We start from the raw sequence: 27,189 nt of genomic DNA, 5'->3' as shown, positions 1-27,189 counted from the left end.
AATTTGTTTCAATAAATTTGGAGCAAATTTGAGTACCCCAAACATTTCCAAACTATTTCTATTTTCAAATAATAAAGAGAAATTGAAAACGAATTATTTCTACTCCTACTGGGCCGGCCCGTGGAAACGAACTGGCCCATGGCCACAACCGGCCTGCTCAGTCCGAGCGAAGGGGCGAGCGGCGGCCTTGCTCTGGGTTTGGCCCACGGCCATCCTGGCCCAGCATCGGCCGAGGCGAGACGCCACGCCTACGCCGGCAGCCAGGCACCACGGCGGCGCGGCATACCCGCGGGCGGGCGCTTTCGGCCACAGCAAGCCACGGGAAGTCACGCACAAGGGTCGCAGGGGCAGAGCGATGCAGATGCGCGAGAAAAGGATGACAGGGTTGGAGCGGGTCGCCTGCGCGGGCACGAGCTCCGGCGAGCTTGCCGCGGCGGAGCGGAGAAGAAATCGGCCACCACGGCCTCTCACCTCGTCTACGGCAGCCACACGCGGGTGCAACCGAAGAGCTTGACGAGGCAGAGCAGCCGGCGGGAGGAATCGAGGAATGAGGCGCGGGAGGAGGAGCAAATCGCCGGCGGAGCGACTGCGGCGCTCGGTGGCGAAGCTCGCTACGCGCGGGAGGAGCTGCTGCGGCTGGCTGAGTGGGGAGTGCTGCGCTCGGACAGCTTGAATGCGGAGCTGCGGTGGCGTGATATCAGCGAGGCGCGCGTGCTTGCGGGGGCCACGGGATGCCACCCGACCGGCGTCGCCGGCATGCGCTCGCCACGCGGCGCGACGTGCCTGACGCGGTCGGGCGCGGCGCGCGGGAGGACTGGGCCACGGCGATCGAGCTAGGCCGAGGCGAAGGCAGGGATGCGGGGTGGATGTTGGGCCGGCTTCGGCAGGCGGGCCAGAAGCGAGGCGGCGGCCTGCGAAGGAGAAAAAAATACTTTTCCAAATATATTTTCAAGGAATTTTTACATGCCATCTTTCAAATATTATTTTGAGCAAGAAAATGACATATTTTGAAAATAGTCCAAAAATGAAAGTTGCTTAGAATTAAATCCTCTACAACTTTGCTTTTAAGACCAAAGTCCAATTCTTGATAGATTTTGAATTACAAAATTAAAGTCAATGTTTAACTCCAAACCCTAATTTTTGGGAAATTACTTTTGAAGCCAAATTTTGAATTAATTTGAATACAAACCTTGCTCCAAAAATTGAACTAAACATTTCTAGATGATTTACCATGATAGCCAAACAAGTTCTACTAACCTAGCAAGAAAAATTCAGGGCAAAACAATTCTAACAAAGGTATGCAACATTCAGGTTTCACACATGTTTCAAATGTTTCGAAACAATGTTTCAGTTGTTATTTACATGATTAGGCATATGTGATTAGAATGCTTGATGATGCATGATATGCATGATTTGCAGTGCCTAAATGCAGGCATAACACCGGGGTGTTACACCCCCCCGCGCCGGAGTTCCTCTTTCCCTTGGGCGGGCGTGTGGGAGCTCCGCTGCATGACGCACTTGCTCCTGCATGACGTCGTAGAGGATGGTGGATGAGGCGAAGGGCCACGCCGCGCTGCCGTCAGGTGCCGCGTGCGGAGGAGTGCCGGGAGCCACCACTGCAGCGTCTGTCGGAGCGGGCCTGGTTCCATGACTCCTGCGACCTACCTCCGCTCTCTCGCCCCGCTCGTCTTCGATGTCGCAGGATTTTGTGGAGCCAAGGCCGGATCTGGCAGTAGGGCAGCAGGAGGTGGTACGGGGCTGGCGGATCTGAGGGGTCACCGACTCGTGGGGAGACGAGATTAGGGAGGCGCGACGGATTCGCGAGCCAAGGCAGAGGATGGTGAGGAGGAGGTGGAGGGCCACGGGCGCCATGGCCGCGTGGCGGTCGCCGTGGGCCGTGATCAGGGAAACAAGGCAGGGCGGATGACCACGCGGGGCGCAGGCGATAGCAAGTTCATCGGGGGCAGGGCGAACGGCGCTTATTTGGGTCGTGCATCGCGTCCCACCCAAAATGCGTTCCTCGTTTGCGTCGTCCGTTGGAGCGCGTTTTCCACCGATAAAGCAACCTTGAGTATGCATTTTGGGTTTGCATGCCGTGATACATGAGTTGTTGGAGGCAGTCTAACGTAACCTCTGACCGGTGGATCAGTGGATTTATTTTTTTCGGATGCAGCGAGAGCGGCGAGATCCGGTACCGGGAAGCCCGACCACTCCTCCCTTGCGATTGCGAGGAGATCCCAACGCGACTCTTGTGCTTCGGCGAGGTATCGACGGTTCCACCCCGGCTCCTGGCGTTCCGACAGCTCGTCTCGGCCGGCTAACCACTTGGTTATCTTGCTCCTTCACGCGCGCATAAATCATGAAGTTGTCATGGCCCTCAAGGTCCCCAACTAGGATTTGATTAAGAACAAATTGGGGAACTAAACAAGGATTCCTTGAGAGGGGGAGATTGAAACATGCCGAAATCAACATCGACACTTGAATCAAGGACCCCGATAACGCGCGACCGGTTATGCTACCCAGCTCCACGTCATCTTCCTCCCCACCCTACCATCCTCGTGCCCTTCCTGTCCCACCCTGCCTTTCTCACCCGCCGCCCCCGACTGTGCCGCCCATCGACCCTGCCCTCCCCTGAAGACAAGGAAGCTCATCGGCGCCATCCTCGTCCTCGCCCCCACCCCCGCCCTTCCTAATCCTAGGGCACGACATCGGCGAGCTCTGCCATGATGCCCCCGCTGCTAGCCCCGCCCAACCACCTTCTCCCGCCGCCCCACCCTACTGCCGTCTCGCCCGCCTCCACCGCCATGTCGCGGCCACCGCCTCCAAACCCCATTCTAAGGCCGCCGGGGAATAGATCTACTTACCTAACATCGACGAACTCCTCGTCTCCGATGCCGGCGAGCTTCTCGCTGGAATCCTAGCTGTCGTCTTCTTCTTCGTCTCCGGTGGGACGTGATTGCGGGCGTCGCGCGCTTGGCTCCAAGGGCGACGGTCACGTAAAAGAAATTCCGTTCAATCATTGGGAGATACAGCTGGGTACCAAGACCATCCGCTAATGAATTAGGAAAAATATCCTATGGTGGCCCATTAAATAAAAACATTATTAAATGGGCTGCAGCTTCAAGCATCTACTAATGATTTCGAAAATATCTTAAGGAAAAGAAAAAAAACAGCGCTATGCGCTATATATAAAGATAACTATATACCGATGATGTTGCTTTTAGAAAAAAAACTACCGATGATGCACATTATGAAGTACACACTATAAGAACCAGAGATTAAAGGCATGCGTTTCAAAATAAATTAATGAAAACTATACGTGACCATTGACAAAATAAATTGTTTAATTTTTCTACTGATAATGTAAATTTAATATTATATTCAATACAGTCATAAAGATGAAAACAACAAAAAGAAAAGTAAACAGAAGTATTTTTTAAACAAAAAAAAGGCCCGAACCCCGAACTATTATGGCAAAAAGGAGAACATATATGCAAGTCTAAAACCTTTGGAAAAAGAGAATCCAAATAAGCATTGGATCTATCGTCGTACATGAGTAATCTGGCAAATGATCATTACGGCAAAAAGGCAACTATTGATCCACGCAAGAAAAGGTATAAGATGATTCAAAATTTAATACCGGAAGATCTTTGTGAGAGACATGCAGTAGAGACTCATGAAGAGCGGATAAATACAACAAACAAAAGATAAACTATTTGCAAAAATTCAAATGAACAATCTCAAATGTTACCATGTTAAAAAAAACTAGCTACCCGCACTATTTACGCGCATCACCTTGATAGTATTTATAATTTAAACTAGTATTTGCCTAAGACTTTTCCAATAACACTAACCATATATTCTTGTCCGTCTATGACAACCCATAGAGAAATCCTTTACACAGGATTCAATTTCTCTAGGATGCATTTATCATATAAAGAATTTCATAAACAACATATACGCTTATATGTCAGTGTCAGTAATGCCGTCTTTGTGCAATGGTCGACCGGGTGATGATCTTGATGGCAGGGTAGATTTACTCACTCACTTTATATTTGAAGAAACAGATGCGACAGTGGGTTGGCATAAACAGGGTTATTGCAATTTAGTTGAGACCAAGTTTGGTGACACTGTACCCACTTGCAGTCCAGTAACAATTCATAAACAACATATACGCTTACAAGTCAGTATGAGTAATGCCGCCTTTGTGCAATGGTCGGCCAGGTGATGATCTTGATGCCAGGATAGATTTACTAACTCACTTTATATTTGAAGAAACAGAAGCGACAGTGGGTTGGCATAAATAGGGTTATTGCAATTTTGATGAGACCAAGTTTGGAGATACTGTACTCACTTGCAGTCCGGTAACAAGTATAATCATTCAATCAATTCACTTATCTTGAGGGTTTTGCCTCCCTGCTGAGAGTGAAATAATGCATTGTTGGACCATCTCTTGGACTCTTCTCTTCAGAAGCTTGTCTTTCATGCCAGAAAGCATGCTGCGGTAGAAGATCTCCATACGATTAAGTTCATCAGTGTCTGCTGCATCCAAAATGTTCTCAAATTCCTTTCTGATATCAAAGACAGAAGATTCCTGAAGTGAACGTGGTAGCGCCCGTTCATCAAGTGGCTTACGGAAGATTGAGATGTGAAGTATATTGGCATATCTCTCCATCAGTGTCAGTTTTGACCTTAGGAATTGTAACTCCTCTGAGGCAGCAGATAGCTTCTGATTCAACTCAGTGCTAGTGCGATCATTCACTCTTGATGTTGATCCTCCCGCTTGGTCCTCATGGATCTCTTGGAAGTTCACATCAAGAGGAGGCCACATCACAACGCATGGTATGTAACTGTCAGCAGTCTGGCCTCTCCCAAGCACACCACTGCGGCCTCTGCCCCATGCCCACATCCTATACCCATCACCAGCAACAAGAACAGTGTGTGCAGCTCCACAGGTGATCTGCACTGGACCAAGAAACTTGAACCCATTTGTCTCAGGAGACTGAATCCTTATTGGATATAAAGCATCCCCTTCATCGACTCCCGAAAAGCTAGCATCTGGGCACAGTCCAAGACCTCTCTCCATTCCCCAGCACCACACCTCTCCATCAGAGGAGACTACGGTTGTGTGGAACAATCCACAGTCAAGAGAAATAAGGAAGGATCCAGTTGGTAGTCCATCGACAGGTTGTGGTGTGCAAATGGTGGCTGTGGTTCCATGGCCAAGCTGCCCCTTGTCACCAAGGCCAAATGTCCAGCACCGAGATTCTATCTGGTCAGAAGACTTCTTATTGGCGAGGACTGCAGTGTGGGAAGCCCCGCATGCAATTTCATACACCTCCCAAGAAGATCCTTCGCTAAATGCTGAGATAAGCACAGGACGGGATCTACTTTCCTTGTCACCTAGACCCAACTGACCATGGTTGTTATTTCCCCAAGCATAACAAACAAGGTCACCTTCAGTATAGGTCTCGCCAACACTAACTGCAGCTACTACATGCTCATTACCACAGGCAACCTTAACAACAGTGTGTCCATGGAAATCCCACACAGGTAGTGGGATAGAGCTACTCGCAATACAAAACTCTCCAGCATCAGTCTGTTGTGGGCAACTTCCCCACATCCAAAGGCCCCCCAAACTGTCTATGGCAAATGACATCATGCCACCTGCTTTGACAGAGGATAGCTGTAACAAAACATACATCACGGTTATCAAAATAGAAAGCCAAACTTTCTTAACGATCATAAAGCTTACATAGTTTGGGAATTATCGAAACTGATGGTACGCCCATACCTTTAAACAAGTTCTATCACGTGTGTTCTGGTCTTCATCATTCAGAGTTTCAGGAGAACCTAGATCCTGAAATTGCTCAACCAAACATGGAAAAAGGGAATTCTGATCCCCATAGCTAAGTTGACCATCTGTTAAATAGTCAAGGAAGTGAAGTACATCCGACAATGGCAGGCATATCAATTGAGAGATTTGCAGCTAACAATTTTTTTTAAAAAAAAAATAAGTCAAGAGCTGTAAAGGATACAGAGATTGTAACCCCATGACCAGAGTGAACCTTCATCTGTCACATTGAATTTATTCAGCAATCAGTATGGCACCCATTTCACATGTATGCTGAGGATCGTGTTAAATTGCTTTTGGCACAAAAAAATGCAGCGATAAACATTTTGCACATAATGGAATTAAATACTCACAGCAAATGCAAAACGTAAAGTTATATTCATACAAAAACCTAGATAATCTACGGATTTTTCTCTGTAGTGGCCAGTGTGACATTGTGGATTCAGCCATTTAATGCAGACTCGGTCAGACTAATAGCAGGAAGTCCTAAAAGACGAGGTACAGAAAATTTCAAGGCAAAGATATTGAATGGCATGTGCAGGAAAATCAAAGTGCCAGTCGGCAGCCGCGAAGTTACCCTTCAAACCCACTCCTACGGGCTGGTCAGACTACTGTAACTACTCGGGTAGTTCTAAAGTTCTAGAATAGCTTATAATTTGGATCACACAACCGCTTCACCACGAATATAAGCAGAGAGCGGAATGGGGTAACAGAGCACGAACCGTCTAGCGCAAGGCTATGGTAGGCACCAGCGGCGACGGCGACGAACCTGGGCCGCGGTGTCCCGCCGGCAGAGACCGCGGGCGCCACCGCGGTGGGGACCAGCTCGTCGTCCTCGCGGCCGGTCCCGAGGCGACCGAACGGCCCCCTGCCCCAGGAGTACACCTGCCCGTCACCTGCAATTACAGGCAACGAAACCTCTCGTCAGATTACTGAATACTGAATCCCGGCGAGGGAGCAGGATAATTCGCGCGAGTAAGTGGAGATTCCACTCACCCGTGAGGGCGAGTGTGTGGGCCTCGCCCGCGGCGACGGCGACCACCTTGGGCGGCATCTGCGGGTGGCGGCGGGAGTGGGTGGGGAATGGGCGGCACGGTAGATGAGGAGGAGGAGAATGGGGAGGGGAGCGAGGACGCGGGCATCACAAGTGGAGGCACCGCATTACCTCGAGCGGCGGGCGGCGGGCTGGGTTAAAGCCTTAAAGGTTGCCGCGGCGGTAGGAATTCAGGCAAAGGAGAGGCGCTGAGGACTCCAGTGAGTCGGACGGACAGCAAGGCAACGGCAAGTCGGCAAGTCACCGCTGAGCGAGACCCGATCACTTTGCACCAATTTTTCCGAGGTCGCCGGCGTAATTATCTTGATGAGATCCAGGATGCACATGTTCCCTCTTCGCTCCGTCCACGACTGGGTTTGTACGTGTCGCGCGTTGCGTCGCCGCGGACGGCCTGCCGAGAGCCCGTGACTGGCCCCGTTCGGCTTGAGAAACTGGGCCGAATGGGCTGAGAAACACGTCTCTGATTAAATTGCTGTTTGAGAAAAAAAACTGTTTTAGCTAGAAAAATAAGCTGAATAATACGGATTATAAGGTAAGCCGAACAGAACCTATCTCACAGTAGTTGGTGTTGATTGGGGCAGTGGAGTGTTGGCACGGAACTCAACTGAATCTTTGGACCGCGACACTGCAGATCAACATCCAGATCATTCTAATCTGTACAAACAAGCAGCACATAGTAATATTACATCATAAGCCGCTGCGGCTATTATACCATGGCTGATGAAACATGTTTTGAGCTCAGTCGACAGCTATCTTACAGGTACACGTACAGCACTCATCTCGGAGGTGCGGCGCGCATCAGCATCCAGTTGGCCGGGGAGGCTCCGTTCGTTTGGCTGAAATTGACTGGAAGCTAAAGCTGAATTATTGCGAGAGAAAACACTGTTCTGATTGAAAAAAGAAGCCGAACAAATCATCTTTTAAGGTAAGTCGAACGGGCCTTTGGGTTCAGTTGATTACACGGTACGAGTACACACAGAGGTGCAGCCGCGCAGCGCTCGAGTACAGTAGTACTAGTACAGTGCCATCACTCGGATCACACCTCTCACGGACTTGACAACCAGATAACATCGATTACGGCAGAAGTCGCGAGGAAGACGCAGCTGAGGAAGGCACACGCGATGGAGACCGCCGAGAGGTCGCAGAAACGTGGCAGGGGCTTGCAGAAGTTGGGGAGGGCCGTGTGACGGACGCCGGTGCGGTTCAGATTGGCCACCGCCGCCGCCCCTGATCCAGCGCTCATCATTGCAAGCGAAAACACCTGTCATGTTGGCACCACATAGCTGTTATCCTTGTATTCCGTGGAAATGCTGACCATTTACAGGGCTCCAAATGTTCAGCTTGTATTCGCTGAGGTAAACAAAGTTATCGCTTCGTAGGGATACAACTAACGAGGTTAGATTATGCTAGCATCTTGGAAGATAGGTTAGCCTGGGCTCGATTGGTCAAAAAGGCAGGGATGAGCCGATGAACAACGCTTTGGAAGCAAACAAAAGCTAAGGACAAGCATCGTAAATAAAACTAAAATCAAGTCTTAGTCTCCAGGATTCTTATATGGATGCTGGATTATATGGTTGTTGTGTTACCTGGGCTACTTTCAGATATCCTATCCAGAACCACTTTAATGTTCTGACCACGGTACAAAAATATGCAGCACACTTCTGAGGCATTTTCTAATTGGAGACGTCACATGGAAAGTTCATGTTGTTTGTGTGATACACTGGTGGAAAGCTCCACCTGATGACTCGAATAAAATGTTCTTAAGCTCATAATACTATGGAAATCTGGAAACCTCCATCCTACGGATATAGAAGAGTTCAGTAGATTCATCAGACAGGTAGAGACAGAATTGGATAAAATCTGGGCGACTGGGCTTTAGAAGATATAAGAATACTGCTTATTTCCATGCAGTAGCCAAGCAAAGGAGTGGGAAAAAGAAAATAGAGGTTCTGGAGGGCACTAATGATCCAATTGAGGACCAAAAAGGCATGATGGATGTTGATGTTAGTTTCTACGATAAGGATCTTTTTTTTTGGATCTGTTAGAAAAGAAGATAGTCCTAACATCCACCTAGCTCAGGATTTTTGGGAGCACGAGGAAATAGTTACAGAGGAAAATGTTCTTCTTACTGCTTCCGTTTCTGAGAGTGAAATTAAGGAGGTAGTGTTCAGTTGTTAGTTGTAACACTGATGGCGTTCCCGGACCTGATGGGGTATCCTTCATGTTTTATCATAAGTTTTAGATCCAGTAAAGGGTGATCTTATAGCTATGTTTGAGGATTTCTATACAAAGGTAATTTAGATCTAATATAGACTCAACTTTGCTATGTTTACCTTAAATTCCAAAGGAGGAAGGTGCAAGAACCATGCAAAGTTTAGACCAATTAATCTAATTATTAATTGTAGATTTAAAATTTTCTCTAAGTCAAGATTAGGTAAAATAGCTGGTAGGTTGATTTCACCTCACCAAAGTGCCTTTATATAGGGTAGATGTATTCTTTAGAGTGTTGTCATAGCCCATGAATTGGTGCATAGCTTACACAGCAGCAAAGAGCTGGGTATAGTTCTTAAGTTAGACTATAAAATGCTTATGATAGAGTCTGTTGTGACTTGGGACTGGACTTCCTTTTTGAAAGCTTAGAGACTAGAGGTTTTATCCCAACTTGGATTAATTGAATAGAGAACTTAGTCAAAAAAGGCTATGTGGGAGCGCTTAAGTTTATGGAATGACAATGTGGGAGCACACATGTATCATTTAGCTAATGGGAAAGAGTAAGTGTGTTAACAGAATTTGGAGGATTAGGCATTCCCAATTTGAGAGATCTTAATGTTTGCTTGTTAGCCAGAAGCTGAAACAAACAACCTAGCTGTTGAACTATCTTCCGAAAAAACTAGAAAGCTGATTTTTTAGAAAATAAACTAAAAGTTGAAAAACACGCTAAGAGAAATTTTCCTGACATTTAGTGTGTTGAGAAACCCAAAAAAAAATATTACAAAGTCAATAGCAAAAAGTCAAAAGGCCAAAAGTTGCAGCTCAAAGAAATGGACCCTAAATTGTTCTAGTCATTTTCCAACAAGATCTTGGTCTAACTAGTCTAAACTCGAAGTTGAACTAACTCAACTAATACTACCTACGCTGGCAATGGCTGCTGACCCGTCCATTAAACATCTAGAGAAAGCACAAAATACACGATGCAGCCACAACAAACAAGACGGAATATAGTACAAAACAGCAAATACTAGAAGTATAGTGACGCAAAAAAACACGATAATTAGATGGACGTCGCAAAATCACATAAAAATGGCCAAGGCAAGAACTGGCAAACCTGATCCACGGCAAAGAGCAGCCATGCGTGGCGTCCAGAAGGAACAATGGGGGCTTTCTTCATGACCTTGTGTGCAATCAAGAGGAGTTGTGCCAGCGAGTAGGCAGCTGAAGCTGCAGACATCGCAACCAGGAATCTAAAATCATGAACAGCACCACCGGAGCAAGTCAGTATTTTCTCTAAGCTCGTTTCAAAAACAAACAAAAAATTCTCTAAGCATAATTACACATTTCAACTTCAAACGGCGCAAAAACTTACTGCAGTGAATAAGAAAAGGACCAATTGGCATAGAGCGGGATCTCGATGCCAAAGATGGTGAGAATGCCTCGCTGCTTGGAGGAGACCATTAGCGACATCGAGAGCAGTGCCATCACCATGGCTGCAGCTCGGGTTGCCACCATAACCACACCCAGCCGTGGCCATCTTGGCACCCGAGATGTGGTCACCGGAAGAGCCTCAGGCTCCAGCACCATCTTGCCCCCCGCCGGTGGCATCTGGATGCCGACCACCGAGTCACTTCGGCCATTACCAATGGAACCCATCGGTGGTGCTCCTGGCTGTGGTTTGGTGTTTACTAGTAGACGGTTCAGTCTAGGCAGCCTTTTAACCCTTTTAGCATGTTGTGGCAACAGTATGTGATGCACCCGTGAGTCCTTTCTGCACTTGCTGTTTGACAGTATTTGGAGACCAGACATGGAGACAAAAACAGCGCAGTTTTCAAGTACACTAGCAATGGGATTTAGCAGATTGCGGCAGTAATTGCAACGTGTCATGTGGAAGAACGCTAACTACGGCGCTGCATACTATAAGAATCTTATTTGAAAACTGGTCACTTCATAATTCTGTGTATACTTGCAATACTTTGCAGTCAGCAGGTACCGAGTTTTCTCGGGTGTGCCCCACAGCCCTACCAATATAATACCAACCAATGAAAGACTCAAGAAGCACACAGATTTTTCATTATGGATCTGATAATTGAAATTTAGCATTTCTCAGAGTCAAGCTCAATTGCGTACAAGTAATTTAACAGATGAGAACATATCTCTAGATGGTAACCTAGCTCGAGCAAGTAATGGGAAAATATTGAAGTGTAATAATGGCATAGCACTTATAACAAATATCTTTTTTCCTCTAATACACAGGAGAGTTACATATTATTGTGTTAAGAAGAAGAAAAAAAACCTGTCTGATTACTAGATGTTCAACGATCCTGTCAGTTTTTGGTTTACATGGGCTCCACAAGAATGAAGGCAAATGCTGCTCACTTAAACATTCTTCCTGCCTTTCTTTTTTGTGAGGAATATATATTATGCTTGATCAGACAACAACCATTTTTTATTTATCCGATCAATTATACCTGTTGTTGGCTGGCAACAATAGACACGGGCACGTGATCAGAAGGCAAACAAGGTGAATTTGGTTCTTTCTTGAAAAAGTAATGATCTGTGACGTATGTATTGCAAAAGAAATAAAAGAGAGCAGAGAATAAACCTTAGATGATGATCACTTTTTGAGCTACAAACTGCAGCTACCAGCTAGGAGACTTTGTGACTTTTCTCTCAGACATGATCTTCCTCACCCTACATCCCGACAGCAACATATATGTTCGACAACACCACATAAACCCCGTTGTTCCATGGCTCAGACTCTACAAGCCTTCCTACTACCCACTCACCAACACTTGCATTACCATGTTTTTTGCATGCACCGAGAATTGTTCCTCGATCTCCTATCACCACATTGGCCTCCATTGGCATACTCTGCTCCACCAATTCACCAAAGCACCTGCCTCATCCTGTCATCCACATGGCCAACTCTATCAAGTATATCACCACCACCACATACTGGTAGTGTTCAGCGGTTGGCACTACCATGATTTTTCCTTCTTCCATTTGCTTCAGCAAACCCAACAGTATACCCACCAGCCCTCCGAGCGCGCAAGCAGAGAACACGGCTAACATCATCACCCTATTTGGTTGTATCGTTTCTCTCTGCATATCATGAAACTTGTTGGGTGCACCCTGATCCTCGCCATGCGTTGCAAGCCCTGTGATCATGGTTGTCCATGAAGACACATCACTGACAGGCATTCTCTCAAATACCACTGTTGTGAGGACCGTGCGGCCACACTTGGCATACATATCGGACCAATGCATTGGGCAGTGTCACATCAAGCTGGCCAGAGCGCTAGAACTGTAAGATGCACTTATGCATCTGCCCCGACAAGCCAACATCACCATTCGCAAAGCATGCCAACACAAAACTCACCATGGCCAGATGATCCGGTACCGTGCCGTGCCTCCGCAGCTCATGAAACAACGTCAACGCCTCCTTGGCTCCTTGCGAGAAGCCGCTTATGAAGGCGTTCCACGAACCTAGGCCCCGGTTCGGGTTTTCGTCGAACACCCTTCGCGTGCTGTCGCGAGCCTTCGCGTAGCCGCTGATGAGCGCGCTCTCGGTGAAGACCTGGCGCGCTTGGCAGCGGCGGCGTGGAGCTACAGGCGTAGGGTGGAACCAGGGACGTGTAGCGGTCGGGTGCGGCGCCGTGGGGCGCGGGCTATCATGCATATAGCACACGGCGGATCGAAGTCGAAGCGGGGCGAGCCGAGGCGGAGGTAGGCACGGGTCACGGGCTCACGGCATTCCAGTGGAAGGGCAGCAGGAGGAGGCCGCGGCGCAGGATGCACACGTGGATTCGCGGCGGGAGGATCACACGTCGGTGCAGGACTCGAGCCGGACCGCGGCAAGGTAGGCGAGGTGGAGAAGCAGGAGGGGACCGGAATACGCGGAGTCGCGCGGGCGGCAGGAGACGGGCGCGTGAGCGGCGGGCATAGCACGTACCGGTGACATGGGAATTGGGATGGCAGTATGGTACCATCAGGAAATTCGAATTCTTGCGGAACGGTCTCTGTGTTTGTTGCTAGGAGTAGTATGTTTGTCGCTCCCTGGAGTTGGACTTCAACTCCATCAGAAGAATTTTACACAACACATGTATGCACTTAAAAAAAGTGAATTCTTATCTTACTGTGAAACAGAAGCAAAATTATGTGGAAACACACCCGCTGCCACAAACCAATCCAACCTAGGCGACATCTACCTTCAGTTCTTCACCCACGGCTTCACCATGATCTCCTCCTCGAGCCGCTGGGCGACGCCACGCGCGAGTTTCTCCAGGAACGCCACGAACCCCTCCAGCGTCCAGCCCTTCACCGGGTCGGCCTCGAACGACCAGCTGACCGCGCACCCGGCCGGGTCGTGCTCCACCCGCACGGTGGCCCGGTACCTGCCGAAGCCCTTGTTGCTGTCCAGCAGCTCGTAGCTGTACCACCGCCCCGTGTGATCCGTCTCCAGGAGGCGCTCCTTGGACCACCCCACGGGCTCCCCCGGCGCGGCCATGTTCACGGGGCCCTCGCAGTAGCGCACGCACCCGGGGGCGGGGGCGGGGGCGGGGGCGGGGCGGCCCTCCGGCTCCGCCGCGCCCTCCACCACGCGCCGGCACGTCCGCACCGTGGAGACCCACCGGTCCAGGGAGCAGAAGTCGCCCAGCAGCGCCCACGCCTCGTCGGGCGTCGGCCCCGACGCCACGGCGCGCACCGTGCCGCGCCACACGGCCGCCGCCTCTTCCCGGGCCGTGTCGTGATCCATGGAATGGAGTGGAATCGTGCGCCTTTTGTGTGTGTAAGTGGCGATGCGATGCGAGACGTGGAGTCAGCTGGTCCTCGCTGTTTTATACAACGCCGTCGACTGCTGGCATGTACAAGTGTCCAACCGCAACCGGGCAGAGTAGCCTGATGTGCGTGGCCATGGTTGGCACTTGGCACAAAGGTCAGTCACATGGTGAGATATCGCTCGCTGAGGTGTATAAAGTGGCCGTGTCCAATGGCTGCCGTATTCGTCTCCTCTAGCCTCTAGTCTAGGATGTATACTAGTACCCTCTATAGTACGAAACGTTCAAGCATAGCTTATTTTAAGATGTGGCGTGAGGTATAAACGTCTTATAAATTGTTGGGCCACATATAAAAAAAAACATACTACGGCTACTAAGGGGCTGTTTGGTTGGTGCAGAATCTCATAAAATCTTCGTTACATCGAATATTTAGACACATGCATAGAGTATTAAATATAGACTAATTACGAAACTAATTACATAACTTGTGACTAATTTGCGAGACGAATCTTTTAAGCCTAATTAGTCCATAATTTGACAACGTGGTGCTACCGTAAACATTTGCTAATGACAGATTAATTAGGCTTAAAAAATTCGTCTCAGAAATTAGCCTCCATCTATGTAATTGGTTTTGTAATTAATCTATATTTAATGTTCCTTATTAGTATCTAAACATTCGATGTGACATAAATTTTAGGAGCGACTAAAGAACCAAACACCCTGTAAATCAAGAGCTTTTTTTCTGGCAGACAACGGAGAAGATTCTCTCTCGTTCTTCCGGTCCCTGTTATATGTGCATTATTTTCTACACCAACTCAACGGGGTTGAGATCTGTCCGTATCCAAATCCGGATATCCAACATCCGATACCATATCCGTATCCGAATACTCAAATCGCATATTTATGATGTTGATATCCAATCGTATCCTATCCGACATAATTGACACTATCCGTATTCGAATCCGAATCCGGACAGAAATATGAAAACAAATGTAATATCGGTAATATCCGTTCGTATCCGATCCGTTTTCATCCCTAATAGTAGACATTGGATACCGGCTTCCCGATCAACTATTTTTGTACTAATAATAACTCCATCCCCCAGGCGCCACCACTGATATCGAGTTATTGACTATTTCAAACAACGGAATTTATGGGATTTACTATATTTCAGGTGTCTAAATTTTAATTTTCTTTCAGACGACAGTTATTGCATATATTTTATCCTAAAATTGCAGTTTTAGTTCATTGCAATTTCAGTAGACAAAATATGTAAAGAGGTAAACTGAGAAAGTTGACTAGTTGAGAATGAGATTGTGGCACCATGCCTTTACTTTTTCTACGAAAAAGAAAAAGAATATGCGAAAGAAATATGCCTAAGGGCTCGTTCGGTTAGGGGTAAATCTAGGTAGGAATTGTTCATGGTGAACGATGGCTATATAAGTTATCGTTCATGGTGAACTATGGCTATATAAGTTACACTAGCAATGCTGATTGGAATGATTCCAGGGTACCGATCCATAACAACTGAACGCAGCCTAAATAAATCTATATAGGAGTCATGATGCCTAAATAAATCCATTTGGACAAAGAGGTAAGTAAGAAGGCTGATAAGTGTGATTATTATGCATTTATGTGGCGCAAGTATTTCCAATTCTCTGAAAAAATCAAAAAGAAGAAAAACATATAATAAAAAATCTATGTAGGAGTCATGATGCCTAAATAAATCCATTTGGACAAACAGGTAAGTAAGAAGGCTGATAAGTGTGATTATTATGCATTTATGTGGCGCAAGTATTTCCAATTCTCTGAAAAAAATCAAAAAGAAGAAAAACATATAATAAAATGAAAAATCCGCCCACCGTGGGGTTCCCACGACCACAAGGTTAAGAGTCTTGCGCTATATCGACTGAGCTATTCGAGCAAATATATTGGTGACAAAGATCACACCATAAGGAAATCGTTGGTATCCATGGATCACGGTGCTATATGCAAATCTAGCATTTAAATGGTGCAGAAAAAATCAGCCTTCTATAAGTTCCTTGCATCAGCCACAAGATACATAGCTGGGTGCAACCTAGAACTAACAAGTACCCCTCTAATGAAACCTTAGATATTCTTTTATTTTATCGAACATACACCCTCAATGCACACGACAAACTGAGGCCTGTACTTTTATCTCTGTTGGAAATTAAATCTCTTTATGCAGTAAACATACATAAAAGCAAAGAGGGCAGTAAAGCCAGCCAACACTGCTGCCACTACACCCATGAAGTCCGGGTCATAGCCGAAGTAGTCCTTGATGAAAGTCTTGACTTGCTGATCGGATTTCCCAGGCACCTTGATGAAATCCTCCACATCACCATATTGCGACACAATCAGTCCATAGACTGTCCATGCCACTGGACAAATCCAATAGTACCAAATCCACCACACCGGGATTCTCTGAACAAGACATGATTTGAGTTAATCCACAGAGATTGTAGTGCACAGTGCTTTGAAGTCGCTGAAGTTACTTTAGAGAAGCAGGACAGTGACTCACCGATCTTGGAACAATGAACCCTGAGAAGAGATTAAAGAGACCGTAGAACGCAGCGGCAAATATGGAAGCAACCTGAGGGTTTGGTGTTAGGGCAACACTCATCATACCATAGTAAGTGAAATAGAGGAACGTGAGGAATGTTATGTAGAAGAACCAGAAGAACTTTGCTGGTGTCCACTGGAAAGACATCATTGAGTACACAATAAGAGCATATATGACAGACTCGACGAACACATATGGTATCTCAACAACAACCTGAACAGAGAAAAGAAATGATTACTGTTTCAAATGCTATCAGATAGAACATCAATTCAAATTATTTTGTTTCTGCCTTATGCCACATATTAAATATGTACATCATACTTGGCATAACCTTGCAATGTATTTTTTTCAGTTCAGTTGAATTGCTAGTTCATACTGACCTGTGAGAAAGCATAGGGTATAGCTGAGTACATTCCAGCTGCACGCTCCCTGTAAAAGACCGTCCTTTCCACAGAAATAACAGGCTGAGCAGTTATACAATTGTCAAAGCCAACAAATGCGACAGCAAAATACATTGATCCGACGATGATCAAAAGATCTGCTGAACTCTTCCTGCACCAAATAACAAATAGTTAAGGATCCTGCAATATATATTCACAATAAAATAAATGACTGCAAAGCCATAGTTAACAACTTAGCATGGTAAGAACATACATCTTACTGCCAACCCTCCAAAATATAATCCCCAACATTAAGGCAGTAAATAATGCAAAGACCATTCTGACAAGGTTGTAATCAGGGCTTCTCCAGTAAGTCAACCATTGCTTCCAGAGGCAGAATTTGAACTGATCAAAGGTGCTCTGCGAGTATTGAGTGGGGAAGTAGAGGTCACTGGAACCAGGAGACGGCTTACTCAACTCTTTGACTAATGCTTTGTTCCGCCTGAAAATAGCCAGTCATACAACAAAGTAGACATTACCCAAAAGATCTGGTTGCTTTAAAAAGAAGGAAGAGGTAGGTTTATTCAAGCATGAATTGTAGTATATTTCAAGGCGGGTGGTGTATCAACAGAAATCTGTACGGATCACATGTTGATGGTGCAGTACTGCCAGCACTACAGTGGATGCTTGCTCCTTCGCAAAGCAGCAGGGGCAGCAGACAAGGTTGTGGTGGTTTGAAGCCATGGGTTCAAGTCCTGGTCCTTAGTTTCTCTTACGTATTCTTTTTTTTCAAAATTTAAAAGCAGGCCTAAATACATTGTCACCAAGAAAAAAGGGTCCTGCTGCACTTACTGATGCATAATTGATGACTTGTAATGTTCTGCAAAATCAATCTTCAACTGAACCTCTGTAGAAGCTGAGGTTACATCCAACATCCATGTAGCAGGGTTGCACCCCTCTTTGATCTTTGGGATTCCAGGAACTTCCTGGTTTGATAAAAGGATAAACATATTTAAAAGAATACACCATGATATATAGATTTTAGAAGAAAGAATTTCAAATAGAGAAGGATCAAATGTATCCTTATTACTGCAGAATCTGTTGAAGGTAACACAAGATGACAGAAAGCTAAAAGCTATGTGATAATTGGAAGTAGCTTAAATATCACATACCTCAAAGTATTCAACAACTTTATGTGAGTTCCTACCCAGTGGCCCAGAGTATATGATCTGGCCTCCTCTTTTCATTAAAAGCAGCTGCAGGATGAGAACACAAAGATTGAAGCACTGCTATATGTGTATATGACAATAACATTACTGCAAGATGCAAATGCATTACCTCATCAAAAGCTTCAAAAATGTCAATACTTGGTTGATGGATAGTGCAGACAACAGTTCTTCCAGTATTGACGGTGTTCCGAACAGTTCTCATAACAACTGCAGCAGCCCTTGCATCAAGACCTGAAGTTGGTTCATCCATAAAGATGATCGAGGGGTTTGCCACAAGCTCTACAGCAACCGTTAATCGCTTTCTTTGTTCTGTTGAGAGCCCGTTCACACCAGGGAGACCAACAATAGCATCCTTGAGGCCGCTAAGCTCAACCAATTCCATAACTTCATCCACGAATATCTAAACAGATGTAAACCAACTTTAATGGACTTAATTCACCTCAAAATAACTACACGTGTACCCCAGCAAACACTGCAGGGAGTTATCACGCCTCACTATCTATAAGCAGATGTAAACCAACTTTAGTGGACTTAATTCACCTCAAAATAACTACACGTGTACCCCAGCAAACACTGCAGGGAATTATCACGCCTCACTATCTACAGGCATCAGTTGTTAGTTCATACTGTGAGTAGAACAAGAAAGCACCTTCTTTTCTTGGTCGGTGACTTCCTTAGGAAGACGCAGGAAAGCAGAAAAGAGCAGGGACTCCCTTATAGTGATCTGTGGAGAGTGGATGTCATTTTGTTCACAGTAACCTGATATTCTTGCGAATGTTTCTTGGTTCTTAGGGTAACCAGATATATGAATTTCTCCTTCAATATATCCAGCAGTCTTCCTTCCAGATAAAACGTCCATGAGAGTAGTCTTTCCAGACCCGCTCACACCCATAAGAGCAGTGAGGACACCAGGTCGAAAAGCCCCAGATATCCCTGACAGCAGCTGAAGCTTATCTGCGGTTACTCCTTGACTTTTCATCTCCTGACATATTAACAAACTGCAAATAAGATATAACCACCACAATGCCCAAATAACTCATAAAATAACATGCCATGTTTGCAAGATATGCATCAGCATAATCAAGAGCTTTTCTAGAAATCTATTAACTCAATAGTCCCAATCTGAAATTTTGACAAACCTAATGCTTAGATTCATGCATTAGCTGGTAAAACTTAAAAGCCACCAACACAAAAATGGCATTATTCAAAAATAACATAATGAAGAAATTCATACTCCGATCTAGTTTTCCAGATATATCGTGGTCTACTTAAATTACCTCACAGGCCCTTATTATTGCAGATGCAAGTCATTCAGGACATTGACTTAGTTTCCGATATGACACTTTGACTAATGGATAGTGATTTATATGAAGTTATTTTTTTTTCCTTTCTCGAACACACAGGAGAGTTTTATAGGACGGCGATTAAACCTGCTATGTTGTATGGTGCAGAATGTTGGCCTACGAAAAGACGACATATTCAACAGCTAAGTGTCGCGGAAATGCGTATGTTGCGTTGGATTTGCGGTCATACAAGAAGGGATCGAGTTCGGAACGATGATATACGTGAGAGATTAGGGGTAGCGCCAATTGAAGAAAAGCTTGTCCAACACCGATTGAGATGGTTTGGACATGTGCAACGGAGACCTCCAGATGCACCGGTGCGTAGTGGAATCCTAAGTCAGGATAGTAACGTGAAGAGAGGCAGAGGAAGACCGAAGTTGACTTGGGTAGAGGCAATAAAAGGAGACTTGAAAGGATGGAATATACCCAAAGACTTAGCCTTAGATAGGAGTGCTTGGAAGATAGCTATTCACGTGCCTGAACCTTGATTGCTTCTGTTGGGTTTCAACTCTAGCCTACCCCAACTTGTTTGGGACTTAAAGGCTTTGTTGTTGTTGTTGTTGTTGAACACACAGGAGAGTATACGAAGTTATGTTATTCCAAAATAATAGTTAAAAGGTTGTGAGCATCTTTTCAATGTTGAAATTAGTTATTTCAAATATTCTCAATCTACAAACCGTTTATATATATAGTGATGGTTAAAATTTAAAAGCTTGACCAACACATCCTAAAACAAGTTCCATTTGCAATTGGAGAGAGTAGATAATTATAATGGAAGGCTAATGGTCATTGATATAATAATGGAAAATGACATGGAAATGCAGTGGTGGAAAAAAAGCAATAGATGGACAGGCAACATACTGCAGGCATGTCAACATAGTAATTTATCTCGCTGAAGGACATGGAGAGGGGTTCGAATGGAAGAATCATCCCTCTTCTTGGATGAATTCTGGTAGAAGCATTCATGTGTGACCTATCAGAAGTATTCGGGGACTGACCACGTAACTGTTCAAGTACCTTATCCACTAAAACAATTTAAAACATTAGTAGAATGTGAATTAAAGGTAAAGTAGCCTACCCCTTTTTTCAAACATAAAGGAAGAATGAAAGCGAAACAGATGGAAACAATCTTACATGTGATCATAGAATTTGAGGATAACGGTTCTGGTGTCGGGATTTTTGTTCTCTGTGTTATATCTGACATCTTTCCTTCATCAGTGTTCTCTAGACTTGTATCAGTTTCTTCAGGCAGAATTGCCTGTGGTTTTCCAACAGCTAATTCAAGGAGCAGAATAATTGGTCTAGTAAGATACCAATATCAAAGGACCAAGTGTTGACTCAATGAAAGCATTAGTTTAGCATAGACAAGAACAATACGAATTAAGAAAATAAAGGAGCAGACTGCATGTAACATATTATTAATGTGTAGAGTAGATACTTACGATTTAGGTACATAAGTGACAGTGTGAATAACACATTGAATAGAACAGTGAAACCTAAAAGTGCACCCATAGCAATCCAGTACCATTCCTTGTTGGTGGGGATACTTGAGTTTTCTAAAACTGCCACTCCCAATCTCCTACCATCAGGTGCCTATTGATTCAAAAGAAGTAAGTCAGAAACAACTTTGTATGAGAACACAACAATAGCATGATCACGAGTTAACTTACAAATTTGTCCATCCACCTTGGAGAGTGCATTTCATTAGAGGCAAGAGCAGTGTATGCATAAGTAAGAGGTGAACAATAATAGCCCCATATCAACCATTTTGAAATTGCATCTACAACAATGAACAACAGTTAAGTGATGTCACTTCCACAGTAAGATTCAACACAGAAGTGTCAGTATAAAAAGATTATTAATCAACAAATCATGTTTCTTTGTGTGAGCTCTTTCATAAAACAACAAATGATTTGCTGATTTTGAGACCTCTCAGTTCCCATTGTTTATTCTGAGGTTTTTTAGCACTCAACTGTGAGTTTCAAACCCTTTATATCTGGGAATAACAATATTTATCAAATCATACTACCATGAAACTGAGGAAAGCACCCAAACTATGTCCAGCTACATAGTAAAGGAGAATGGGGATCATGGATGATTACCTTTTGGTAGGATGAATCCTCCTAGTGTAAACATGAAAAGGACTGCAAGTGACCCTGCTGAGTTAGTTATGATAACTGTTCTGCATAAGCCAGAGACAAATCTGAAGAGTCCTGCAGCCATCTGCTGGATAAAGAAGACGAGAACTAAATGTTTGAAGAACCTGTGGAAAGATGAATTGTTGCTGATTTGTTCAGGGAGGAAATGTAAAATTTCAATGTATATACAATTTTATTTACTGGAGAAAGTTATAATAATGGCGCACCTGCTAGCTTCAGGGGCAAAGCCAATGCTGTAGTAAGTTATAGCTACCCAAACTATTGACTCGAATATGGAGGCAGGAACTCTCACTAGAACATTCGGAAGTACAAGAGTCCATGGTTTATAGAACAAAAAATCCCTATGTTTGTAGACTACAGGGAGTCTTGCCAAAATAATAGATGACTCAGCAAAACCATTGAACATGTTAACTATCATGACATAAAGAAGTGCTCCTATATAGATTTGCCCGTCTTCCTCAGTACTTGTATGCATGTGTGTTCGCAAGAACACCGTTGAGGCTACTAGTGCAACAAAAGTTCCCTTCAAAAGAAAGGAATATGATCAGACAAAGAACTATATCCTTGTTAAGTACTCTACCATAGGAAGACAAAGATGTTAAGTTCACATCAAAGGGAGACAGTTTAGAATAGGGACTGGCCTTTTAGGTACCTGAACTGTTTTAAAGACGTACACAAATGAATTCCTCTTCATGAGAAGCCATTCCTTGGACCATGAGGCCTTGAGAAGCTCCAAAGTAGAGACAGACTTTTCAGAGAAGACCAAAGCAGATTTGTGTATTTTTCTCTTGTGGAAAGGAACCGAAAGTTGTTTTCTGAGGTTCTTCCCCATATGAAATTTCTTGAACTTTGCAACAAGTTCAGTTACTGATACATAGTGATATGGTTTTTCATTCTGTATCCAGTACTGTTCCTGATCTTTCTTTGATGTAACCTGATCAAAAGCAATATGCTATTTATTCTGTACTTGAATGTGCCAGTTGAAAGAATGAAAAAAAAACCATTAAGTTTTCCTGATAAACCTAATGGTACAATCTCACGTGACCAATCCAATATTTCTTTCCTATTAGTGACATGGTGGTCCATCTTCATATTATAGAAGTTTCACTACACACTTTCTGAAACAGCATACTTTTTTAACAGACGTTGGTTCACCAAGAAGGAAACTAGATGTATGAAGAAGCTTTACAAACTATAAGAAGTTGGTCTTTCTAGTAACTCTAGAAAGTAGGCTAAATGTGCTAAACCTACTGGCTATTAGTAAACAACACATGAGGCATAGCAAATTTTCAAATAAAGAAGCCCTCTAGATGTTGATTTATATAGTTCTGTTAACTTCATTACAAAAGCATGTCATGTCTGCGAAATAATGTTGGAAAAATATGTACTAGGAAGTTTTCTGCCACGAAGTAACAAACCTCCTGAAGGAAATCAGGGACACCTTTCCTCTGCGGGCACCGGAAGCCACACCTCTCGAAGAACTCAAGCACGTACTCCCGGGGCCCCTGGTAGACGATCTGCCCCTCGGACAGCAGCATGACGTCGTCGAACAGCTCGAAGACCTCCGGCGTGGGCTGGAGCAGCGAGGTCAGGACGGTGGCCTCGCCCATGTGGACGATCTGCTGGATGCACTTGACAATCTGGAAGGTGGTGGAGCTGTCAAGGCCCGTGGAGATCTCGTCCATGAACAGCACCTTGGTCGGGCCGACCAGCATCTCCCCTGAAACCAAACACGCGCGGTTGTAGCAACGGAACGGAGGCAACGCGAGCAGACGCGCGGACGGATTTGAGGCGGATGAAGGAGAGGGCGCGCGGGGTACCTGTGGTGAGGCGCTTCTTCTGGCCGCCGGAGATGCCGCGCATTAGCTCGTTGCCGACGAGGATATCCGCGCACATGTCCAGCCCGAGGATCTGCACGCACCAGCGGCGGCAATGGCATCACAACCGCGGACATCGCCAAATTGGTCCGATTTTTGCTAGAGAAGCCAGGAATGCGATGTGTGCCCCCGTCCTGTCGGTGTGGCAAGCAAGCGAACACCTCGCCTTCCTAGCCTACTCGCCGCCCAGTCGACGCTCGTCGGACAAGGAGGTGTCGAAGCTGTTGCCGTGGAAGGGGCTTGGCGAAACGGAGGGCTTTTCGCTTTCGGGACGAACAAAGGGCTCTTGCAAGGCCCAAGTATGCGGGCCCAAAAAACATTCGGGCCGGCTTGGTTCCCCCTTATTTTTTTTCTTTTTTCCTTTTCCAATTTCCTTTGAAATTGTTTTTGTAGCCAAATAAAATACTTCCTTTTTTTCAAAACAATTGGCTATTTGGTTCCTCGCTAACTAGGGAACAATTTTTCCATCTGATGACCACACGAAAAAGAAAGAAAGAAATGAAGCTATACAGGTTTGGTTTTGGGGCTTTACCCTGAGAATGTAATCCGTCTGCAGAGTGGCTCCATGAACTGAAGTTGCCTACAAATTGTCATCGTAAAAGGAATAAAGAACTGTGTGTGCAACACAAAGTCGAAGCGTACTCCATCTATACCAAGACGGAGTACGGGAGTGAAGGCGTGCACACCTTCATGAAGAGGTCGACTTCCGGGTCGGGATATATCCCCTGCTGCCTCTCCTTTTTCGCCAGTTCCTTGAGCAGCTCTGCGCGCGTCAAGAAGATTATTTATTTATGTAACTTAACTTTAGTGTTAATATTTCTCTAATCTTCTTCAGTATCAGAAGAAAAGAAAGCCGAGACAAGCTCGATCGCCGCTCACCGTATCTCTGGCCCACACCCTGGCACCTCGCGGAGAAGTCGAGGACCTCCTTGACGGTCATCTCGCCGTCGTGGACGTCGTTCTGGCTGATGTACGCCGCCGTCTTCTGCGGCACGAACTCGTCCAGCCCGTACCCGTTGTAGGTCACCTCCCCGCTGACCTGCACGCGCCGTCAGGACGTAAGCCCACAGCCGAACGATGGATATGCATGGATTCGTCGAGACCAATCTGTGCTCTCGATCGATCGGTCGGTTTTGTTGCCAACATGCATGTACAAAATTAAGGATCGAACGATCGAGAAAACTTCGTTCGTTCCCCACCTCAAGAGTGGGGTCCAGTTTGCCGGCCAGGGCCAGCAGGAGCGTCGTCTTGCCGGAAGACGGTGGGCCAAGCAGGAGCGTCATCCTGGACGGCCTGACGACGCCGGAGACGCCCTTGAGGATGTGGAGCGTCCTCCTCTTGCCGAGCTTGACCCCGACGCGTCCCAGCAGCCCCTCGGCCACGTCCAGCGAGACGTTGGCCAGCGTGGGCAGCGCGCGGGTGCCGACGTGGCACTCCGCCTCCACGTTGAGGTCCCGGAACCTCACCTCCGCCGTGGGGATCTGGATGCCCGCGCGGTCGATCCGCGCGCGGAGCTTCTTGAGGAAGCGCTCGTTGTCCTCCTCGGCGACGCGGAACACGCGGTCCACGAAGGCCTGGCGCTGCGCCAGCCCCATCGCGCGCACGTCCACCTCCTCGTGCGCGAACCGCCGCCTCCGGCCGCTGCCGGTGCCGCCGTCGGGGGAGGCGTCCGCCGCCGCCAGCATGAGCCCCGTGCGCAGGCGCTCGAAGGACGGCAGCCGCTCCATGGCGGCCCACTGCAGCGCCTCCTCGTCGTCCACCTCGTCGGCGCCGCTGCGGCGCCGCGAGGACGCGCCCGAGAAGTAGGGGGTGGCGTCGGGGCTCGCCATGCCGTGCAGGCCTCGGCTCAGCATCTCCATGCTTGTACTGGTAGCGACGAACCGTGCATGCACATACGCCCGCCGCGGCGCGCGCCTCGGTTGGCAGGTTGCTCGAGTTGATCGATCAGGCGCGTCGCGAGTGCGCTAGTCTACTTGCTGGTTCGTTCCAGCGAGCCAGTGAGGTGTGTGTTGGGGATATTATATGGTGCCATGCATTTATACGTACGCGAGCGTGTGACGGGACAAGACTCGTGCTTACAAGAATGCCGGCCGGTTCGAGCGGCCGGATCGGAGGCATTGTAAGCTTCGGTGATGTTGATGGGCTACTTGCCAGCTTTAGGAGACTTAGCTCAGTGCTGGCGTCGTTGGTGCCGAAACGCAAGTGCTCCACGGCAGACACAGCACGCAAGTACAATACTCCGATCCATCAACGTCCCGGCCGCTCGAGGTGTGTGTACCGGCTAGGCGCAACGACTGACGTCCCAAGGCTCGGCCATAACGCGCTCTCGTAAGGAAGAAAGCTATGTCGTATATATTGGCAAGGAGATCAGATGTAACACTGTCTCTAATAAGGAGACTCAAACTTAAAATAGGTAGTGAGAGATTCAAAATTAGCCTCCAACAGAGTACATATACAGAAGACCTATTTTGGGTTACCTGAGAGACACAACCCAAATATGGATATCCTCTCTCCTGGAAACTCATTTGCAGAAAGGATTCTCTTTTGGGTCTGGTTGTTGGAGAAGATACCGAATATGTATTGAACCTTTTGCCTATAGCGCTATCCATAGTACGAATAAGTTTTGTATTTTTAGGTGATGTTGTTGGAGATAGCCTAACGCCCAAATTGAACTCATCGGGCAGCAACAAGCACAGGCGTGAGCGTGAGCGCGGGAACTGCTCAGGGAAGCAGCAGACTGACACCCCCAAAGCAGGAGGCGCAGGACTGTTACACCAACTGCCAAGGCGAGATCCAGTAAACGTCGTAGACACAATGCATAGCATTCGACGATCGAAATGTATCGTATGCACGTCGACAAAAGCATGTCTAGGGGCGGATCTAGATGGAGGTTCCATTGATATCACCTCTTTCTTTTTTTATTTGAGAAACCATTGTTGTCATCTCTGCTACACCATGGCTTAACTTCACATGTGAGCATCAATTTGCAATTGAAATCACAGGAATAATCATTGTTGTTACGTGACAGCAATCAACAGGGCTGTCTCCGCCGCCCTGGATATGTCGTACATCTATTTGGGCTTGTAGATGTTAATCTATCTTTCTAAAAACATAGTCCAAACTAGAGAAACTTGATTTGGAATAAAACATTAAAACTAAAGTAAACTAGTATAGTTCAGAAACGGAAAGTATGAGCTAGACAATAAGACAAGAGATGTGGTGCAGTATTAGGCCCCGTTCGATTCGCTGAAAAAATAAACCGAAATATTGTTCTGGCTGATTTACTGTGAGAGAAAAATATTGTTCCGACTGAAAAAATAAATTGAAAAAAAAAACGAATTATAAGAGGGCTCAGTGTTGCCTAGCGCCTAGAAAGAGCTAAGCATCGCCTTTTTGAAAGAGAGGAGTACGGCAGTGCAGGAACCCTATCCCAACGAACTACGAAGTCAGAGCTCCAAATTCCGGTTCTGGCAGCCTGAGATTCTTCGGTGGGATCATGGGAACAGACAAGCGCAGGAAAGCCAAATGGCCATCTGAGGCATCACGCATCGAATTTTCCAATCAAGCTTGTCGTTTGTATCAGGAATAAAAAGGGCCAGGCTACAGGCCTATTATTGGAGCATCGTCTCCGACGGATTATTCAATGGTTTAGATATAGGTCATCATTTGGTTATCTCTGCGCACAACTGATTAAGCGACAAAAGGGCATCGGATTGA

The 27,189-nt window shown here is 46.2% G+C and overlaps 4 protein-coding genes and 1 pseudogene across 8 annotated transcripts; all 5 read right to left on the bottom strand.

The window, feature by feature from the left end:
• Positions 1–4,249: 4,249 nt before the first annotated feature.
• On the bottom strand, positions 4,250–7,142 carry LOC136450398 (ultraviolet-B receptor UVR8-like). The gene is made up of 5 exons (XM_066450805.1): positions 6,851–7,142; positions 6,577–6,750; positions 6,039–6,074; positions 5,795–5,922; positions 4,250–5,686 (listed from the first exon to the last, which is right to left on the bottom strand). The coding sequence occupies exons 1-5, from the start codon at positions 6,906–6,908 to the stop codon at positions 4,391–4,393; spliced, it is 1,692 nt and encodes a 563-aa protein (XP_066306902.1). The 5' UTR covers positions 6,909–7,142; the 3' UTR covers positions 4,250–4,390.
• A 580-nt stretch (positions 7,143–7,722) lies between these two features.
• On the bottom strand, positions 7,723–11,858 carry LOC136452883 (CASP-like protein 3A1). Of its 5 annotated transcripts, XR_010758919.1 has the most exons (6): positions 11,725–11,858; positions 11,416–11,600; positions 10,492–11,201; positions 10,234–10,369; positions 7,869–8,169; positions 7,723–7,754 (listed from the first exon to the last, which is right to left on the bottom strand). XR_010758919.1 is itself a non-coding variant. In XM_066453465.1 (5 exons), the coding sequence occupies exons 3-5, from the start codon at positions 11,004–11,006 to the stop codon at positions 7,954–7,956; spliced, it is 867 nt and encodes a 288-aa protein (XP_066309562.1). In that variant the 5' UTR covers positions 11,007–11,201; positions 11,416–11,600; positions 11,725–11,858; the 3' UTR covers positions 7,821–7,953. The 5 variants fall into 5 exon arrangements, 4 of the variants coding, with proteins under 4 accessions (XP_066309562.1, XP_066309564.1, XP_066309565.1 ...); XM_066453465.1 differs by lacking the exon at positions 7,723–7,754 and having other exon boundaries at positions 7,821–8,169; XM_066453467.1 differs by lacking the exon at positions 7,723–7,754 and having other exon boundaries at positions 7,821–8,169; positions 10,492–10,899.
• On the bottom strand, positions 11,762–13,083 carry LOC136455072 (pentatricopeptide repeat-containing protein At1g77170, mitochondrial-like; annotated as a pseudogene).
• A 41-nt stretch (positions 13,084–13,124) lies between these two features.
• Positions 13,125–14,020, bottom strand: LOC136452884 (lachrymatory-factor synthase-like). Its single transcript, XM_066453469.1, has one exon. The coding sequence runs from the start codon at positions 13,876–13,878 to the stop codon at positions 13,333–13,335; it is 546 nt and encodes a 181-aa protein (XP_066309566.1). The 5' UTR covers positions 13,879–14,020; the 3' UTR covers positions 13,125–13,332.
• Positions 14,021–15,792: 1,772 nt separating this feature from the next.
• On the bottom strand, positions 15,793–25,437 carry LOC136450397 (ABC transporter G family member 38-like). The gene is made up of 21 exons (XM_066450804.1): positions 24,672–25,437; positions 24,352–24,511; positions 24,159–24,235; positions 24,005–24,052; positions 23,416–23,506; positions 23,014–23,315; positions 22,248–22,529; positions 21,802–22,118; positions 21,539–21,699; positions 21,107–21,216; positions 20,879–21,029; positions 20,571–20,711; positions 20,298–20,461; positions 18,743–19,075; positions 18,203–18,493; positions 18,037–18,120; positions 17,717–17,850; positions 17,139–17,366; positions 16,865–17,036; positions 16,443–16,697; positions 15,793–16,345 (listed from the first exon to the last, which is right to left on the bottom strand). The coding sequence occupies exons 1-21, from the start codon at positions 25,329–25,331 to the stop codon at positions 16,076–16,078; spliced, it is 4,431 nt and encodes a 1,476-aa protein (XP_066306901.1). The 5' UTR covers positions 25,332–25,437; the 3' UTR covers positions 15,793–16,075.
• Between the last annotated feature and the right edge of the window lie 1,752 nt (positions 25,438–27,189).

Source organism: Miscanthus floridulus, chromosome 5, assembly GCF_019320115.1.
Source record: "Miscanthus floridulus cultivar M001 chromosome 5, ASM1932011v1, whole genome shotgun sequence".
In the NCBI taxonomy this organism is placed as follows: domain Eukaryota; kingdom Viridiplantae; phylum Streptophyta; class Magnoliopsida; order Poales; family Poaceae; genus Miscanthus; species Miscanthus floridulus.
The sequence above is the reverse complement of the archived record's forward strand: the minus strand, read 5'-3'. Positions and strand labels throughout refer to the sequence as shown.